The sequence below is a fragment of the Talpa occidentalis genome, unplaced genomic scaffold, assembly GCF_014898055.3.
Source record: "Talpa occidentalis isolate TD23 unplaced genomic scaffold, MPIMG_talOcc4v2.1 talOcc4.17, whole genome shotgun sequence".
Lineage (NCBI taxonomy): Eukaryota > Metazoa > Chordata > Mammalia > Eulipotyphla > Talpidae > Talpa > Talpa occidentalis.
The window spans coordinates 56,097,380-56,116,098 of record NW_023601754.1 but is presented as its reverse complement, the minus strand read 5'-3'; the positions used below and the strand labels follow the sequence as shown (position 1 = coordinate 56,116,098).

The window sequence follows — 18,719 nt, the reverse complement described above, 5'->3', positions numbered from 1 at the left end:
CACCCTGCCCAGCAGCCCCTGGGGCGGGGCGCTCAGCCGCACCCACACGCCTGGCCCCAGGACCCTGCTGCGCTGCAGACCCGAGTCCCATCCTCGGCCCCAGGCCCACCCAGCAGCCTGGCCTAAGCTTCCCAGGCAGGCCGGGCAAAGCAGGGTGAGCTCACGCACGCCAGCACTTCAGAAGCCTCCGGCCCATCCTCCTGCCCGCCCCAGCTCCTCGCTGAGGATGGAGGGAGGCAGACCACGCCGGCAGGGGCCTGGCAGCTCTCCCGCAAAGCACTAAAGAGGAGCCGGGCCAGAGGTGGGGCGAGGCGGCCAAGAGGACACCAGACATCCACCCAGGGGGCCCGCGCGTGGGCAGGAGGGAGCCCTGAGGTGGCCAACCACACCCCCCGCACAGAGCCCCACGGCGACAGGCCCGCCACCCCAGCGGCCAGACGGGGGACTCACCTTCCATGGGGTGCTCCTCTGCAGGCCGCAGGTTCAGGAAGGGGCGAGGCAGGAGGAGAGAAAGAAAAGGAGGGTCGTTAGCCGGGGTTCCAAGGGGTGTGGCAGGCCCACCCAGGCTGGGGCTTGAGGCTCCTGCCCTGGAAGACTCAGCTGGGGTGGAGACAGACACATGGAGTCCCTCCCGTTCCGAGGTCACACCAGCCAAGAGGACCCCCACCTCGTGTTCCATCGAGGAGTCTGAGGCAGGGAAGTGCAACTCAAGGTCACACGGGGAAATGGAGGCAGGGCCAGAAGGCAGCAGGCGCCCAGATCCCCAGCTCGTGCCTGCGCTCCTCCCTGCCCCCCGCCCCCCCCCAGGTATCTCGGAGACAGCTGGGGATGCTCGCACCCAGATTACCAGGGCCAGGCGCCCAGTGTCACACTGACACACATAGGCACCCAGGACACGTGCCACCAGCACCTGCCCAGGACCCAGCACCCACCCCCAAGGGCTGTGTGACTCCCACCCCAGTCACCCAACCGCTCCCCTGCGAAAATGGGAGCAGTGGACGAGCTGGCTCGAGGCCCCCTTGGGCTCCGGGTCTGAGTCTAGGATAAAGGCGCCTTAGCTGGTGGGTGAGGCCATGCACCCAGGCTGGGGGGCCACGTGCCTGCTGGCCCCCCTCGGTTACACCCCAGCCTGAGGGCAGTCAGCCCTCCACTGTTGTCCTGCAGGCCTGCCCTGAGTGTCGAGAGAGAAGAGGGAAGGAAGAGAGGGCGCAGGCACTTCCTTCAACTGGCGACCAGCCCTCACGCAGGCCAGGCTCAAGTCCGCCCCTTCTCCAAACGTCCGACAGGCCCACCTACCTACTGGGGGCCTCTGGATGAAGCCCCAGCAGCACAACCTCCCGGCCTCCTGGACTAGTGGGGGCGCACACACACACAGGTGCCCGGGACTCACACCACACGCAGCCACTCAGCACACACCGCACGGCTGCTCCTACCTCCTGCCTCATTTTGTTCTTTGCGCCTCGGTGCTCGGGAGGTTAGCGCTACTCCAGAAACACACTCATTTATCACACCTGTACCACCCCCACGATGCGCGTCCACGGCTCACTCGAAATCGATAGCTGCACAGCAATCTGCTACATAATATGGGGTGCACACGCCACCACGTCCCTGCACCCCCTCGGCAGCTGGGACTCGCACCGGCCAGGAACACAGTTCCAGGTTCCTGCCGGCCTCTCACCTACCCCTCAATCAACCCATTGATCCCCCCTATTTCTAAACTGAAACACACACACAGGCCTTGACACAGCCCCATGTGTTACAAACATACTTCTCTACAACACAGAGCTGCCAGCTGCACCCCTAAAAGCTGTGTGCACAATGACTGTCTTAAGTAAACAGAAACACTGCATTGAGGGCAGCGGGGCCTCAAAAACCCTTGGGGTCTCGGGTGGGGTCTCTTTGGCCCCAGGACGAGGGTTTTGATGGGTCAGCACCAGCCTCTCCCCGGCACCTTTACAAACAAGGAGGCCGGGTGGTTTCCAGAGAAGCAGACATGGCGGCCATTTCAAAATGCACCCGCCTGCCGCCCACGAGGCCCGGCTGTGCTCAAGAGGCCACAGCCAAGCTGCCGGCAGCCTCTCCCGGCTTCCGAGATGCACCTGGAGACTGGCTGGCTCCCCCACTGCTGCTCTTGCCTCAGCACCTGTGCCCCCCTCAGGCTATCAGGCTATCGGTGCCCCTGCAGGCTCAGTCCTACACCCTCCACTCTCCTCCCGCCTCCCTCGGCAATAGCTCACTTTTGTGGCTCAGGGACTCCCAAACCTATGTTTGCAGCCCTGGGCTCTTCCCCAGGTGCCAGTCCTGAGTCCTCCCCACCCTCACCTGCTCACCCAGCAACTACTCAGACAGCTTCTGACATCCAAATTCCACCACTAGGGCCTCAGCCTCTCCTCCACCCCCCACCACAAGGTGCCCGTTTCCCTGCATTTAGCGAAGGCACTGCTCCCACCAACACTGCTTGCGCACCCCTACCCCTACCTCCCACTCTGCCAGACTCGGGAGAGCTCCCCCACCAGCCTGCCCTGTGCCGGGGCGGGGCCGGCCTCAAAGCCAACTACCAGACTGGAGGTGTTATCTGTTTCCTTTGCATAGGAAAGGAAACTTGCCCGGGGACACACAATTTCTCTGCCTTGTCCACTGCACTCCTGCATCATCAGAGCCACATCCTCACCCCTCACCCCAGTGCAGCAACAGCCTCCTCCAGCTGGTCTCCCTGCCCATACCCGTGCTGGCTCAGCACCGGTGTCAGCTGCACCTCAACACTCACATGCACACGCATATGCACATGATCCGAACTTTCCAGTAGCTCCACTACACACCTCTCTTCTGTGCTCTTGAGCTGTACACCCACCTGGCTTCTGAGATGTGCATCTGGGTCCTTGGGGGCTTCTCCCCTAAACACACCCAAATGGACCTAATTTCCCTCTCCTGCCTGCATTCTCCCGTCAGGGTGGGCGCCTGAAACCGGCCCTGTACTTTTTCCACACCCATCACCAAGTCCTATCAATTTCACCTTCTCGGACCCTAAAAACTAAATGAAACTTCTAGAAACCCTTCCATGCCTCCATCCCCACCAGCACAGCCCCTAGGCCAGCCCCTCCTCAGATCCGCTCCTCAGAGCATGAATAAACCTCGTGTCCTCCCTCTACAGTCGAGTCTGTCATCCTGCTATTCTTAGTCCACCAACCGCCAACATGGTCCACCCGTCACCACCCCACAGCTCCAGGGCGAGCTCCGGAAAGCCTGCCCCAGGTTGGAACGTGCCTCCTTGCACCCTCCTTTCCTGGACAATCCAGGCTCCAGCCACCCCCGACTTCTTCCAGGTTCCCAGTGGGCCACATTTCTGCCCCTACTGTCCCCTCGACTTGAAGGGCTCTTCGGCATCCCCATTCCTCTCACCCCCAGCTGCCCGGGAGAGTTGGCCCTTCCTGGAAGCCAGGTCCGTGTGCTGAGCGGCCCTCCCAGACAGCGGCCGTTCCACCCTGGTGCCCGTGTCCGTGTGCACATAGTGTGATCACTTCACTGATCGGATCTCCCTTTCAAGTCATGTTCCCATGCCTGCTTCCTGGCTGGATGGCGAGACACCCCAGAGCCAGGACAATATCGTATTCATCTCTGCAGTTGTTTGCACAGGTCCTGGCTCGAGAAAGGCTTGCCTGTGTTTGCTGAATGAGTGACAGACAACGCCTCTCACACTGAGTCCTTCGAGTGTGCCTGGCTCACTTCGCCCATTGTTTTATCACATCGCCACCACCTCATCAGTGGATACTACTGTTTGTCCCCGGTAGAGAAGGGGCAACCAAGGCTCCGAAAGTGAAAGAACGGAGTAAGGGCAGGCAGCTGGTGAGGGGCTGCCAAAACCTGCACCCACATCTGTCTGGTTTTAAAACTTCCAATGAGCTGCACTCTGGGCCCTGAAGTCAAGAATTCTAGAAGCTGACTTCAGGGTTCTGAGGTGATTCCCACAAAGCACGACCATCTTGGTCTCCCCAGTAACCCCCGCCCCGATAAACTCAACTCACCCCGAGACTCCTCGTGCAGGAGGTTTTCCTGAAGGGGGAGTCCTGCCCTTTCCTTTTGGCCTCCACAAATCTCACTCAGCCATCCTTCAAGATCCAGCCAAGTCTCACTTCCTCCTTGAAGCCTTCCCTGATCACTAGGATTAATAATTGTAACCATGTTTATTGATCAGCTAGAATAGTGCCTGGCACATTGTCAAGGATTTCCATACATCCTTACCACTACATTAGATTCTCCATTTTATGGGGTAGGACACTGAAGAACAACGGGATTGGGTAACACGCCTACGTTCACACAGCCAGTGCGTAGAAGAGCCGCGGCTCAAAGCCAGGCAGCCCTTCTCACAGCCATTCTGCCAGGTGAGTTCACCTCGGGAGCACTGACCTGGGTGCGCGCTCTCTTTTTTTTTTTTTTTTTAGTGATTTATTTATTTATTTATTTATACAAGCACTGGGTACAGTCAGAAGCGCGGGAGGGTGAGAGAATTCACCAGAGTCAGAGCGGGGAGCAGAACAGGCAGACTGATGAAATACACTGCTGAGGGGAGCAGCGGGCACGGCAGGAGAGGTCTGCGCGCCATGTGGGACCCTCGTCGGTGGCTGGGGATCGAACCGGCGCTGCAGAGGCTGCAGGCAGCTTCGCAGCCCAGCGCTCAACCGCTGCACCACCAGGGGAGGCCCTGGGTGCTCTCTCTTGAGTGACCCATATTGCTCTGCTGGGAGCCATTTCCAACCCCGGAAACAGCAAGGCCCCCACATGCGGGATGCTGGAGCTGACAGAGTTTTTGCGGCTTATATGGCTCTCATTTCTCAGCTTCGTCACACGCAGGTCTGACCCACCTGGCAGAGGCATCGATGGTGTAGCTTTGCCCGCGTGACCAGGGACGCCACCCAGGGACGGTGGCGAAGACCAGAGCGAAAGAACAAGTTCTGAGCAGTCGAAACCAACTTTTAACAGTTACACGCTAAAAGCTGCTGTTTTCTCATAGGGAGCCTCGAATCCAACTAGCGGGGAGGCTGGTTTCCAAGTCCACGAGCAGGGAGAGGGAGGGAAGGCGGCAGATGGATGCGGTCGCTACCTGACAACTCCTCCTTGGGGTGGGGGTGGAGAAACTAAGAAAAGCCGATCGAACACCCAACGCACCACGCTCGGCTCCGTTTCAGGCGGGGAGGAACCTCAAGGAAGCAACCACTGCGTGACAGTCCCGGGCAATACCTGAGGGGAATCACGACACCCTGAGTCATCCGGAAAAGGTTAAGTCACTTTCCAAATATTATGCTCAGGGAGGCAGAGACGGAGGCAACATACTTGAGAAAAATTTCCACCCAAAATGTTTCCAGTGTCGGTGACTTATGTGTTTTCACTTATGGGCAAGTCCCCCGCTTTCCAGGGTGAGCTCCTCCCTGGGGCTCCCGAAGACGAGACTCGGCTGGTGGATTTCCACGGCGCGCTCTCGGCGCGGGGACAACTGACCGGCAGGTAGGAGCACGCCCATGCCATACTGGCTGACGCGAGACGCTGTGGCTGAGGGAAGTGCTGGCTACTGGTTTCTGATGAAAGGGGTCCCTACATCCCCCCCCCCCCCCCCGTAAACCAAATGCAGGTAATTGACGTTTTCAGGTAATGGACAGACACAGGTAATCAATGGACACAGCTGACTGCTCTCCTTTCTGGAGGCAGCATGGGGAAAGGTGGGGGGCATCGGGCCGGGGGTCAGCTCAGGGCTCAGACACCAGCTACTCCGACTCGGGGCGGGGGCCATGAGGCCTAAAAGGGATAAAAGAGCCCTGGCGGTGAGCCCGCGCTCTCCCCTGACCGAGCCGTCAATTCTCCTTTTGTTCCAACTGCTCCTTCTCTGAGTCTGCGGCCAGACCTCGCCCTCCTCCTCCCAACTGCACGCTCCTCTCTGGAGTCTGCCCCCTTCTCCTCAGCCATCTCATCGGATCCCAGGGCTTCGGGTACTACCTCTCCACGCACGTGGCACCCAGGCCTCCAGCACAGCTGCGCCTTCAGCTCAAAGTCTGGTCTCACCTTTTTTTTTTTTTTTTTTTTTTTTTAAAGATTTTTTTTTTAATAGAGGCATGTTTTATTTCTTTCTTTCTTTATTTGTTTGTTTGTTTTGTTTATACAAGCACTGGGTACAGTCAGAAGCACGGGAGGGTGAGAGAATTCACCAGAGCCAGAGCGGGGAGCAGAGCAGGCAGAAGGACCGAAGTACACTGCTGAGGGGAGCAGCGGGCGGCAGGAGAGGTCTGCGCGCCATGTGGGACCCTCCTCTGGTGGCCGGGGAGCAGCCGGGGATCGAACCGGCGCCGCAGAGGCCGCGGGCAGCTTCGCAACCCAGCGCTCAACCGCTGCGCCACCGGGGAGGCCCTGGTCTCACCTTTTTAAAAACCCGGGCAGCTCGGCTGGGACGACACAGGCAGGGGCACGCGAACGCCACTCGCGACGTGTGCTGAGCAGCGGCCACGCCTGCTCTCCTGCCCGACTCCATCCTTCCGGCCCTCCATCCTTCCACCTCTTCCTCCCTGAGCTGTCCCCCACGGGCCCCAAGAGGCCGAGGCCGCAGCCTGGGCCTGGGTGCCGGCTCTCCCCACCATCACCCCCACCCCTCCTCACCACCGCCAGAGACAACCCCAGTCCCCGGCCTCCAGCCCTCTCCTGAGCTATCCTCCCCGAGCATCCACAGCACATTTCACCCCAGCTTCCAAAGCACAGCTCTTCGCACCCACACACCTGCCCAAAATTCTTCTGTGGCCCACGGGCCGAGGCTCTCTCCACAGCCTCCAGCAGAGTCAAGTCAAAAAGCTGAGCCCTGGCTTCCACGGCTGCTCCCGCTTCAGATCCCACTATTTTCCCCGTCATCCCCAGGGTCCCCTCGAACATGACACACGTTCCCCCACCCCCACCCCACCCCCTCTCCCTTCCGATTTTTTCCTTTGCTTGAGGGGACGTCCCCTATCCAAGCTTACAAATCAACCTTCAAGGTCAGTCTTAAACAGCACGCCCCTTGCTACCCAACTCCCCCGCTTATAAACTCTCCCCTTGCTCAAAACCCAAGAGCACTTGGCTTGTAAAGTAACTACCATTCCCACTTACTAAGCACCAGACTTGTTTACTTCCCAAAATAAGCGAGGGGAACAGGAGGGCTTAGCCCCATTTTACAGGGAAGGAAACATCAGCCCGCAAGTCAGGTCCTGCTGAGGTCACAGGCTCGGGGCACAGAGGAGTCAGAGGTAGCCCGGATCTGAGCCTCGGGAGCCTGTGGTTTAACCACTAAGCTACACTGCCCTGCCACCTCCCTTTCATGTTGCTCTTTTGCTAAATTTATTGAGCATTTTCTACACACCAGGTGCTGTTCCAGGCACTTGATGTGACTTTAATTCTCATAACAACTCTATAAGGCAAGTACCACTATTATCTCCATTTTACAGATTAGGAAATCAAGGCAGAAATGCTAAACCCAAGGTCACTGCAGTCTGGCGGCAGAATTTCCCCTCAGCCCCACACCGGCTGGCGTTTCGAGATGCTTCCCCAATGAAACGGTCAAATCCCAGAACTGTTCCTTCATCTCTGATACCCTTCAGCCCCCAGCACAAGGCCCGGCACAGTGAAGGCGCTGGTAACTACCCGTTGAATAAATTACCCACAACGTCACAAAACACACACCTACAGGGCCTCCCCGGTGGCGCAGCGGTTGAGCGCTGGGCTGCGAAGCTGCCCACAGCCTCTGCAGCGCCGGTTCGATCCCCGGCCGCCGGCTAGGGTCCCACATGGCGCGCAGACCTCTCCTGCCACCCGCTGCTCCCCTCAGCAGTGTATTTCATCGGTCTGCCTGTTCTGCTCCCTGTTCTGGCTCTGGTGAATTCTCTCACCCTCCCACGCTTCTGACTGTACCCAGTGCTTGTATAAATAAATAAATAAATCTTAAAAAAAAAAAAAAGTTTAAAAAAAAAACCACACACCTACAACGCCTGAGCCATTGCCCCACGAGCACACCCATGCCCGCCAGCTTCACAGATCTCTCCCCCTTAATCAAAGTGGCCCTCGCACACCTGCACACCCTCCTGCCTTGACCACTTTTCAGTCCTAGCTCACAGGTGAGCAGCATGGGGTGGAGCTCCCAGGCACTCTGCTACAAAATCCGGTCTCCTCTGTCCCAGCTCTGGCAGATGATCGGCAGTGGGTACACAGGCCCCTTAATCCCACTTAGCTCTGTCTTCAATTACCTGTGCCGACGCCCCCTCCCCAAGTGAAAAAGGCACTTTCCTAACATGGAAATTCTCTGTCACTGGGGTGGGGGAGCCCACAGCCCCGGGAGGCAGCGAGGCTTCCAAAGGGCCCAGGAGCCCAGTCACCCTGATACCTGAAGGCAGATTGGTATGTCGTGTGTAGAGAGTGAAGCTGTTTGTTCTAATGTGCGTCTGATTCACCACCACGGCAAGTAGAACATCAAAGTCATCTAAAAGCTTCCTGAATTCGTAGTAGCTTTGAGTCATCTATTTTCACAATAAACAGACATGAAAAGAACTACTATTTAGAAGGGGTGCTGTGAATTACTGACTTTCTACTAAGTCCTCAATTTCGGAAAATGTTGAGCAGCACTCAAAGCAGATGGTAATGAAGTGACTGCAACTTCCAAGGACACTTGAGGTCTCCAACCCCAGGCTCCGCCTCAGAGACCAGGAGCCAGGCTTCCCCCAGCCCCAGTACCCAAGGGATCGGAGCTCGTCCCTCTCCTCCCGGGTCCCTGTCCTCCCGGGCTGGAGGAGAATGCACTAGAAGCGTAATGAGCACCAGCTATTACAAAAACTGCCGGTGAAATAAGGGGGCAGAGAGGGACTGAGGTCACGGGTGGGGAGGGGAATCAGCAGGACCTTCGCTGTGCCTGTCACCTCCAGACACCCACAGCTCCCGTGCCTCCCGCCGAAACCTGAGAACACACACATGTTCATATACACATACGCCTCACCCCCAAGCCTCTGTTCTCTCAAACACTTATTAATATCTCTCATTCACCCCACCGATCTTTATCAAACACCCACCAAGTGCCTGCTAGGTGCTATATTAGGTGCAGGGAATATGGAGATGCACGTCCCTGCCCTTTATCGCAGACGAAGCGCCACGCCCTCAGCAGACACGGCACACAGGCAACCTGCCCGAGCAGCTCCCGGCACCCACCTCCGAGCTCCCGTTCCCTCTGCTTCATGAATCACACACACGCTGGGTCAGATCTGCAGCTGCCTTCCGCAGCCCCAACACAGCTGACGCAAACATTCATCTGAGACGCCTCCAGCCCTCCCCGAAGATACACACAACCATCCTCACACACACCTAAGACCCCGCCAGCCAGGAGCCGGTACGGTAGCCTCTCAGCGGCTGACATGTCCCCTCCGCTAAGTTAGAAGAGTGCTTTGTCCTGTTTCCCTAGGTCGGCCTGCAGGGAAGGGGCCCGGGGACACAGAGAATGGAGTTAAAGGTCATGGGGGGAAAGGCTCCTCAGAGTAGAGGTGTCTCGCCAGGCCTGGCCTCGGCACGCGGCGCCGGCACACGGCTCACACTGGCTCTCCCCATTCTAGTAGGCACTGGACGTCGCTCTGTAAACACAACTATTCAAACAAGCCCATTCACACATCACAAACCCACTGCCAGACTCACGGGCCTCCACACGCAGCCAGACACACCATTTCACAGTTTAGGGAGCACCTGAACTCCTTGGGGAAGAGGCGAGAAGGCGTGAGATTCACTTAATGCACACAATTGCTGAAGCTAGCATCCACAGCCTCCTACAGACACCCCCACAGAAGCAACCCCTAATCCTGCCTTGTGTACTCCCCACCACAACGGCAGATACGCAAGCAAAACACCAGCACAGTAGGGACTTCCCAAAGCCAGGGACACACCTGCAGACTTGGCTGCTCTGGTGGCTGCCACACACTCCCGGCCACAAGGGCACCCACCCCCAAAGCAGTCCCAGGGTCGCCCTCTTGGAGGGGCGCGTGCACACGTGCACACACACATGCACACACACCCCTAAGTGGCCCACAGCTGCTAGAGGTACTGGGAAGAGGAAAGCAAGTCTGCACACACCTGTCCCCAAAACTGCCTCTCCAGGGCAGGGATGAAGGAGCTGCACATGCCCCGCCCCCCAGATGACGGGGCGCCTCCCCACTCCCCAGGCAGACCAAGAACAACAGGTGTCTTGCAGGTCTCTCTCTTCCCCATCCCCACCAAAACCACAGCTGCCCCAGAACTGGCACAGCCCACGACCTTGTCCCTGGCTTCACCCCCCATTGCCTCTTGCAGGGGGGGGAGGGGGCGGCTGGTGGATCCTCTCGTGCCCTTAAATCTGCCTCTCAAATCCCGCTCCACACGCAAGTCCATATTCCAGATCCGAGCGAGCCCCGCCCCGCCCGCCCGGCTCCCTTCCAAACGCCGGGCTGCCCTGGGCTCCGATTTTAAGAGTCCTCCACCCCGTCTCTCACCGGAGGGAGACCCCCAGCCGTTTTTTGGCCTGTCACCCAACCTTTTCCTCCTCATCACGCGCCTGGAAGCTTCTGCCACCCTCTCCCTGCTGCGCCCTGCATTCTCCGGGGGCTCTGCCAGCCCAAGGTGAGAGAGAAACCCCGGTTCCCGCCCCCCTGGCGCGCTGTCATGGCCTGGCGGGCCCCACTCCCCTCCCCACACCGCGTGGCCTTCTCCTCATGCCCGCCGCCCTCGCGCCCAGCCCTGCGCCCGACTGGGTCTCGCCCGCGGTACCCCCGGCTGCAGCGGCCAAGGCCTTGGCCTCCAGGACCCACGCGCCCGCAGGCCCCGCCCATGCGACCGAAGGCCCCGCCCATGCGACCGAAGGCCCTGCCCATAGGCCCACAGGCCCCGCCCATAGGCCCACAGGCCCCGCCCATACCCCCGCAGGCCCGCCCATCCCCCGCAGGCCCCGCCCATCCCCCGCAGGCCCCGCCCACTGCCCTGCTCGTTTCCTCACAGGTCCCGCCCCTGCAGGCCCAGAGCCTGGCCCTTGGCGAGCCCTTTCGGGACCCACCTCCCAGACTCATCACCCCCCGAACAGCCCGCGCCATACCCGACCCGCTGTCGTCGGGACTCGCTCCCAGGACCCCCAGACTTAACATTCCCCCAGCCCCACCCACAAGGCCCCACCCACTCCCCAGAGCCCCGCCCACACAGCGCGGCGGCGGCCGCCCCTCCCTCCAGGGCGCACCTCACCCCAGCCTCCTGCGCCCCGACCTCAGCTCAGGGGACCCCCCCCCCCCCCGCCGGGGAAGCACACAGGACCCGCGCGCCGACGGGCTCCAGGGCCCGCCCCTCCCGCGCCCCTCCCGGCCCGAGTGAGTCGCGAGCCCGCGGGCCGGTGCACTCGCGAGCCGGGCGCGCCGCCCCGGAACCGGCCCTCCCAGCCCCGGCCCCCCCCCCCCCCCCCCCCCCCCCCCCGCCGGCCGGTGCCCGAGCTCACCTTCGCTGCAGAACTTGCCGCCGAAGCCCGTGTGGCTGCAGTCGCAGCCCACCTCGCCGGGGGCCAGCACGGTGCAGAGCCCGCCGTTGGCGCAGGGGTTGCGCGCGGGCGCGCACAGCGGGTCGGCGGCCACGCCGCGCAGGCCCTGGCTGCCCAGCAGCGCGGGGGGCCGCTCGCCCAGCTTCAGGTTGGCCAGGAGGCCGCGGAAGGGCGGCTCGTACTTGACCGTGCTGAGCGTGAGCGCCGAGAGCCGCACGTCGGGGGCACGCCGCCCACGAACAGGTCGCTGGCCACCTGCATCTCGCGCCGCTTGGAGCGCACCTCGGCGGCGCGGGCCTCGCCGTCCACCGCCAGCGCCGTGCGGCGCGCGTCGCGGGTCAGCAGCACCATGTGCCAGCGGTCGTCGGCCACCGGCGTGTCCAGCTGCAGCGTGGCGGGCTCCGCGCACGAGAGCGTGAAGCGCAGCCGCAGGCGCCCGTCCACCAGCAGCAGCTCCAGGAAGTCGCAGTCCCCGCCGTCGTCCAGGTAGAGCAGCAGCGCGCGCGAGGCGTTGGTGCGCAGGCTGAAGCTGAGCTCGCCGCTGCCCGCCGCGCCCGCCCAGCGCGCGTAGCGGGCCCACTGCCCGGGGCCGCCGCCGAACTCCAGGCCCGCCGCGCCCGCCGCCAGGGCCAGCAGCAGCAGCAGCAGCGGCAGCGGCGCGGGCGGCCCCCGGCGGCTCCCGGGCGCCATGCCGTCGGCGGCCCCGGCCCCGCCCGGCCCCCGGCCCCGCGCAGGCCTCAGAGCCGCGGGCTCATGGGGCGGGCACGGGGCGGGGCGCCCCCCGCGCCGAGCGGGGCTGTCTCGCCGCCTCACTGTGCCATGGGCCCGGCCGCGGGGCGAGGCGCTCGGAGGCCCAGGCGCGGGCTTCCCCCGGCGGCGGCGGCGCCCCTCCCCCGCTGCGGGCTCCGACGGACGAAGGGGGAGGGGCGGCTGCGGGCGGGAAAGAAAGGAAGGGTCAGTGAGGCGGTGGGGGGAGTGCAGCCCTCCCCGACCGGCTCCCCACGCCCCTGGGGCGCCCACAGCTGGACAGCAGCCGCCACGACCCCCGGGAGGGGAGACACCGGCAGGGGCGGGGGTGCTGGGGCCGCACACTAGGGGCGAGACGCACTCACTGGGGGCATGACTGCTTGAGATGTGGACAGGTGGACAGGTAACACCCTGGTGTCCAGTAGGAGGAGCCCACACCAGAGGCCTCCCCCCAGACTCTGGTCAGGACCAGGGCCAGCCCCCTCGGCAGGAGACGCAGAGACTCCTCCACCTGGCGACCCACCCGACCCGGGGCCCGCTGGCCCCCACCGGCCCCCACCAGCGCCCGCAGCCCTCTCCCGCTCTCCCGCGCTCCCTCTCTCATCAGCTCCTGATGCTGGATAATGAAGTTGCTAAATAATTCATTGGGATTAATTAAATGCCAATTCGTCGATGGTATCACTGGGTAACCTGGCTGGGAAGGGGCAAGAAAGAGGCGCCCGTGGGACCCAGACGTCCAGGCCCAGGCCTTCCCCAGCCCTGCAAGGACCCGGCGGGAAGTCCCTCTCTCCCGTCCCCACAAACCAGTCACCCCTGCCTGGCCCCACCCACACAGCTCAGCAGATGCCTCCCTCCAGAACCTCAGGGTCGGTCGCCCTCCCCTCCAGGTCCCAGCCCTAAGCCTCGGGGCTGGCCCCACATACCTGGGTTCTCTTCACCCCTCAGTCCCACCGCCAGCCCCATCCACGGCTGGGGGAGCCACCAGGAGGCAGGCAGGCTCATTTGCATAAAATTGCCTTTCTGAAATGATTACCCTTGTAACGGGCTGTCAGAGAGCAATTTATACCCCACGCCGGGGAGGGGAATTTGCATCTCGTTAAACTCCGAGTCGTAATTATTTATATCCAACAACCCTCCTGAATATTGCATTGATTTTATTTTGGGGAGGGAGGTAGGGAAGGGGGTGGGGAGAAGCCTGGGAAAGAAACAGTGAGGGGCCAGAGTTTAGGGAGAGGCAAGGAAGATGAAGGGGGTGGGGCAGAAAAAGGAAAGGGATTACCCAGAAAGTGAGAGACAAGGAGAAAGGTGGCCTGGCCGAGAGGAAGGGGAAGAGGAGACAGAGAAAATGAAATTCCAAATTCAAACAGCATTTGCCAAGGCCCTGCGTGCTGGGCAGTTTCACAAATGTCATTTTTCTGATTCACTCTGAAAAGTCACATTATTCCCAGTAACCACCGGGGAAGCCCGTGTAGAGAAAGTCTGGGGACTCGCCCAAGGTCGCACAGTCAGTCACCGGGACTGAGACACTGTCCACCTCCGGCCCATCCAGGGAGGGGGGGCAGCCACAGGTGGCGCTCAGAGGTGGAAGCTGAGAGGAGCGGGTGACCCGCAGAGAAGGTTGGAAGGGTGTGGGGAGCCACCAAATGGTCACATGGAGGGACGCTGGGGTGTGAAGGGAGGGAGAGAAAGAAACCCCCTAGAAAAGCCAGAGCAGGATGGGGGTTAAGCAGGAATGGTCGGAGGAACATGTGTGCAGAAGGGAAACGGGCAGAGCAGGCCTCCAGGGACGGGCAGTGGTGCTGGGGAACCACCTCAGAGCCCAGCCTGCAGGTCCTCCATCTGGTTCCTCTGACACCTGCCCCCCCAGTCCTATGGGCTGCAGCAGGGACCTAAGTGTCCAGCCCCAGCGTCCCTCCAAGAGCTACCCCTTCCCAGTCAGAGGAGGCTATCCAGCAGCCCCCCCAACACTGGTGGGGTTATATATAGCTTTGCCACTGCCTCTCCTCATTGGGTAATGGAGATAATTAACATGCGCGGGCTAATTAGCCAATCAAATTAAATGCAGCACCTGCTCCCAGCCTGATGACGCCCTTGCCCCACACACATGCACCCCCGCCCCACCCCAGGGCAGGGGAGGGGACCCTCTGTCTTGGGGGAAGGAAAGGCCAATCCCCCTCTCCTCCGGAAAGGACAGCACCGACCTCCCCTGCTGGGGTCTCCTCTCTGCCAGCCGGGCCTCTCTCTGCCTCCATCCCGGGCCCCACCCCCACCTGCGGACACTATTTTGGGGAGGGAATTAATTAGCTATCGATTTCCACTGGCAGAGGGAATGGGATTTCGTGCTTCTGTCCACTACTCACCCCCACCGGCTTGGGAGCAGGAAAGGATCTGGTCCCCCGCCCCACCCCCACCCCGTGTCTCGGTCACACTTGGGGGCGGGGACCCTCTGGGGAGAGAGCAGGGGGCTCTTGCTGAGAAAGTCTGGAGGCAGCGTCTCCTGCGGCAGGAATGGGGGGGGGAGCAGACTGGAGGGTGGTGGGGAGACCTCCGGATGCTGGGAGCGAGACCCCTGGCTCCTGAGAGCCTGGAGGTGTGATACTAGGTTGGGGGGCAGGGAGGGGGCATATGGGTGGAGGTCCAGGAGGGGAATGACCCCAGCCCTGGAGCGGGCAATGGTGGGGCAAAGGCTGGGCTTCCAGGAGGGGTGGGGCATGGTCTGGGCCTGCAACCCCTCAAGGATCATTACTCATTCTCCCCAATCCCGCTGCAGTTGCGCAGGCCAGAGGGGCTGGTGACCCCTAGCAAGCCCCCCCCACTTCCTCACCCCCCTCACCCCCCCATCCCCCGCACAGAGGCTGCAGGGTTGGCCAGGAGGAAGCCCAGCCCTCCCTGGGTCCTCTCCAGGGACTCCGAGGACTCTTGGGGCAGCTTCAGGCTTTTGAGGCAGAGAGAGCCCCAAGGGGAGTGTGAACTAAGTGGACACCTGGGTCCCTGCCCCCCACCCCTCCCTACATGTGCCAGAGGACCTTCTGCTCTTCATGGCTGTTTCCCCCCTTCAGCCTCTGCCCCCTAACCCCCTCCATCCAGGAACCAGCTTTCCCAACCCACCCTTGCTCCCAGGACACAGGGGGGTCCTGCTAGCCTCAGAATGCCCTCTCCCGCCTCAGCTGCTGAGGGCAGCTCTGGTAGGCAACACCTGGCCTCAGATCTCCCCATCCCTGGCTCTGGCACAACTACCCCAAGTCAGCGGTGTGCCTTGGAGTTGTACCTGATGGTGGCCCCTCCCCAAGCTCATGCGGTGTGGTGGAAGCCCCTGCACCCACAGAGTCCAGGCACTGCTCCCCAAGACCCCCTTTTCTCACACCGGTACAGGAACACTGGCCAAGCAGCCTCCGGATGTCCAGACTGCGGGCTGACATCGTGCACTGCCCATGGCCGCCACTGTGGGCCTGGGCCTGCCCCTCTGGGGAACTGGCCTCTCACCTGGATGGCGACTCTGAAGCCAGTCGACCCCCTACTGCCCCCCTGTTGACAGGTAGACTCCAAGCCAGGGTGATGGGCACTGGAGGGGCCTGGGGTGGCCAGGCAGCTCTCAGGACCACTCCTACTCCCTCCCCCCCCCCCCACAGACTCACTCGGGTCTCCACCCCCTCCTCCTCTCCCGCTGCCAGGCTCCAGGCCAGCACCCCTGGCCTCTGGGCTGCTGCTGTGCATCGGGCTCCCGGCCAGAACGCCGTGTGCGCTGTTTTATCGAATCTTCCAGTAGCTGGAGGTGGTTTTGTCAGCCTCGGCTTGGAGACAGGCTGAGCACAGGGAGCCCACCTGCCCAGGTGGGAGCAAAGGTGAGCTGGCTCCAATGTCTGTGGCCTTTCTTCTACCCTCTCTGACCCCGGGCCGGCAGGTGGTGTCAGGCTCATGCCACCCTCCTCTGATTGGGCCTCACAGGGGCGCTGCCCTCTGCAGAGGACCCCGACTCGGAGCCTGCCCTGGGTCTGAGAGACGGAGACGTGGAGCTCATGCAGCTCTGACTAGGCCCCCCAGCGCAATGAGGCTGGAACCAAGGTCACGGACCTTCCATTCTAGATGTTTCCCTCCATACCCACTATTCCAGACCTGGGCCTTCCCACCCAGCCAAAGGCCTCAGCCCCCACACCACAGTGCCAACCGATAGAGCAAATTCCAGGGCGAGCCAGGCCCCGCCCATGCTGGCAGAGCCCCTGCCAGGGGGCTTCTCCAAGCATGACTCAGCCCCCTCCCTGACCACAGCTACACACACGCACACACCTCCAGCCCGGGAATGCCAGCTCCCTCTGGCTCTCCTCTCCTTACACCAGCTCCCTCTCATGCCAGCTGGGAGTGTGACAGCAGGGGCCTCCCCCAGGCGCCAGAGAGGAAGAGCTGGGTTTACACACATTCTGGTGGCCCCAGAAGGCAGCCCGTGGACAGGTGGGAGAAGTGTGTGCTATGGGGGGAGATTCTGGCTCGAGCTAAAGAAAAACTTGCTGGCATCCAACAGTGGAGTAGGCTGCCTCCGGGGGGGTGGCGAGTTCCCCGTCAGTGGAGGTGTGTGAGCTGAAGCGGATGATGACTGCTCAGGGGCGCTGGGAGCGGGGCTGGCATCACATGGGTGGGGGACATCAGGCTCCTTGAGCCCCAAGGTGCCTTCCGGTCACAGGATGCGTGTTCCTTGGAGGCTCCCCTCTACTTCCCGAAATCTCAGCAGGACTGGTGGGCTTTGAACAGTTCCCACCCCTAAGCCCCTTCCTGCTCCCTCCTTCCAGGCTGATGACCCAGAAAAAAACATGGGACCTCAGGCTTGTCCACATTCATCAGCACCTCAGCGATGATGAGAGACACTGACACGGGGGCCTGGGTTCCAATGCCAGCTCGCCCCCTTTCTAGCTGCGTGGCCTCAGGCAAGTGACTTGGCTTCTCTGGGCCACAGTTTCCCTTGTGTAAAATAGGTGTTGTCACAATTAGTGTTAATATAGGCAACGCCCCGGCACCCCACGGAGACCGGAGTGGCTGTTGTGTTAATAATAACTTGAGAAGCTCCTCTCAGCACCTTGCAGTGTGCAGACCACCTGTCTCGTGTTACTTTTGATTCCCGCCCGGGCCTGGTGACAGAAGCCAGCCAGGCAGTCTTATCACTGTCCCGTTTTGCAGATGGGGAAACTAACCCTTGGGAGGAAAGCCCACCCCCAAGGTCACAGTGCTTAAAAGTGGCAGAGCTGGGCCTCCCTGGTGGTGCAGGGGTTGAAGTAGCGCTATCAAGCTACTGCCAGCCACTGCAGCAAGAGTTCGATCCCCGGCCGGCCAGGGAGCTACCCACATGGCGCAGCAGACCTCTCCTGTCTCGCCCGCTGCTCCCCTCAGCAGTGTACTTCAGTACATCTGCCTGTTCTGCTCCCCACTCTCCCTGGTGAATCTTCTCACCCCCCACACCTCTGGCTTACATCCCAGTTCTTGTGTGCATAAATAAGTAAATCTTTAACCAAAAAAAGTGGCAGAGCTGGGACTCAAGTTCAACCTCCTGGGCCCTCCTCCCCTCTGCTGGAAACTTCTCCTGCCTGGGAAGGTGGAGAGGGAGGAGGGGTATGAAAGCTGGGGGTGGGGGATCCCCTGAAGCACCCACTGGATGTGAGGCAGGCTGAGGGCCCCAAGCAGGTCCCCATGTGTGCAGGGGCAGCAGCAGGCCAGAGCGCAAGAGGCGTGGCTCAAGGGGTGCATGACGAGGCTGTTGCCAGGTGTGGGGGGCTCAGGAAATGGGTGGGCTGGGGACTGAGGTGCGATGGAATGAGTTGGCAGAGTGGGGGCCGAGCACAGGTGCCTGGGAGCTTGTAGGGAAGCGGTGGGAGGGGTGAGCTCACCCTATGCCTACCCGCGTGCCGTGCACATCTGGGGACACTAAGCCGGGTGGGCGCACCCCAGGGATGCGGAGGGACAGATGGTTTCCGGGGCAGCCCGTGCGTAAGCATGAGGTGCCTGGAGCATCCGTGACAGGTGTGTGTGTGCTGGGGAAGGGCGTTACCATGCTGGAAGTGGCTGCCGCAGCCCCGGCTCTCCAGGGGCCTGACACATTCATGCAAGAAAGCCCACATGGTGCTCAGCACAGAGCCGGCACAAAGGGTGTCCTCACGCTCAGCTCAGCCAGTCCCGGCCAGGACCCCAAGTGCTAGGTGTAAGGACCCCATTTCACAGATGAGGTAACTGAGGCTCACTGAGGAGCAGATCCAAGCAGAGTGGCCCCAGTGGCCGGGGTGGTGGGTGGGGCTGGAGGGGAAAGTCAGCTCTAGCCCTCCACCTAACCCGGGGTGCCCGGCGAGGTGTTGAGTCTGCGCACCTGCAGGCGCCGTGAGCAGATGGAGCAGCAGGGTGGGTGGCATGTGAGACACGGCCAGGGTGTCCCCAAGGGGGCTGGGCCCAGGAACTGGGCATGAAT

At 61.5% G+C, this 18,719-nt stretch overlaps 1 protein-coding gene across 1 annotated transcript in view; it reads right to left on the bottom strand.

Annotated features, from left to right (window-relative positions):
* NRXN2 (neurexin 2) overlaps positions 1–12,220 on the bottom strand; it is an 84,746-nt gene extending 72,526 nt beyond the window's left edge. The window contains 3 exon segments of the mRNA XM_054697488.1: positions 451–468; positions 11,492–11,749; positions 11,752–12,220. Coding sequence (XP_054553463.1) covers positions 451–468; positions 11,492–11,749; positions 11,752–12,220 — 745 coding nt within the window.
* Positions 12,221–18,719: the final 6,499 nt, after the last annotated feature.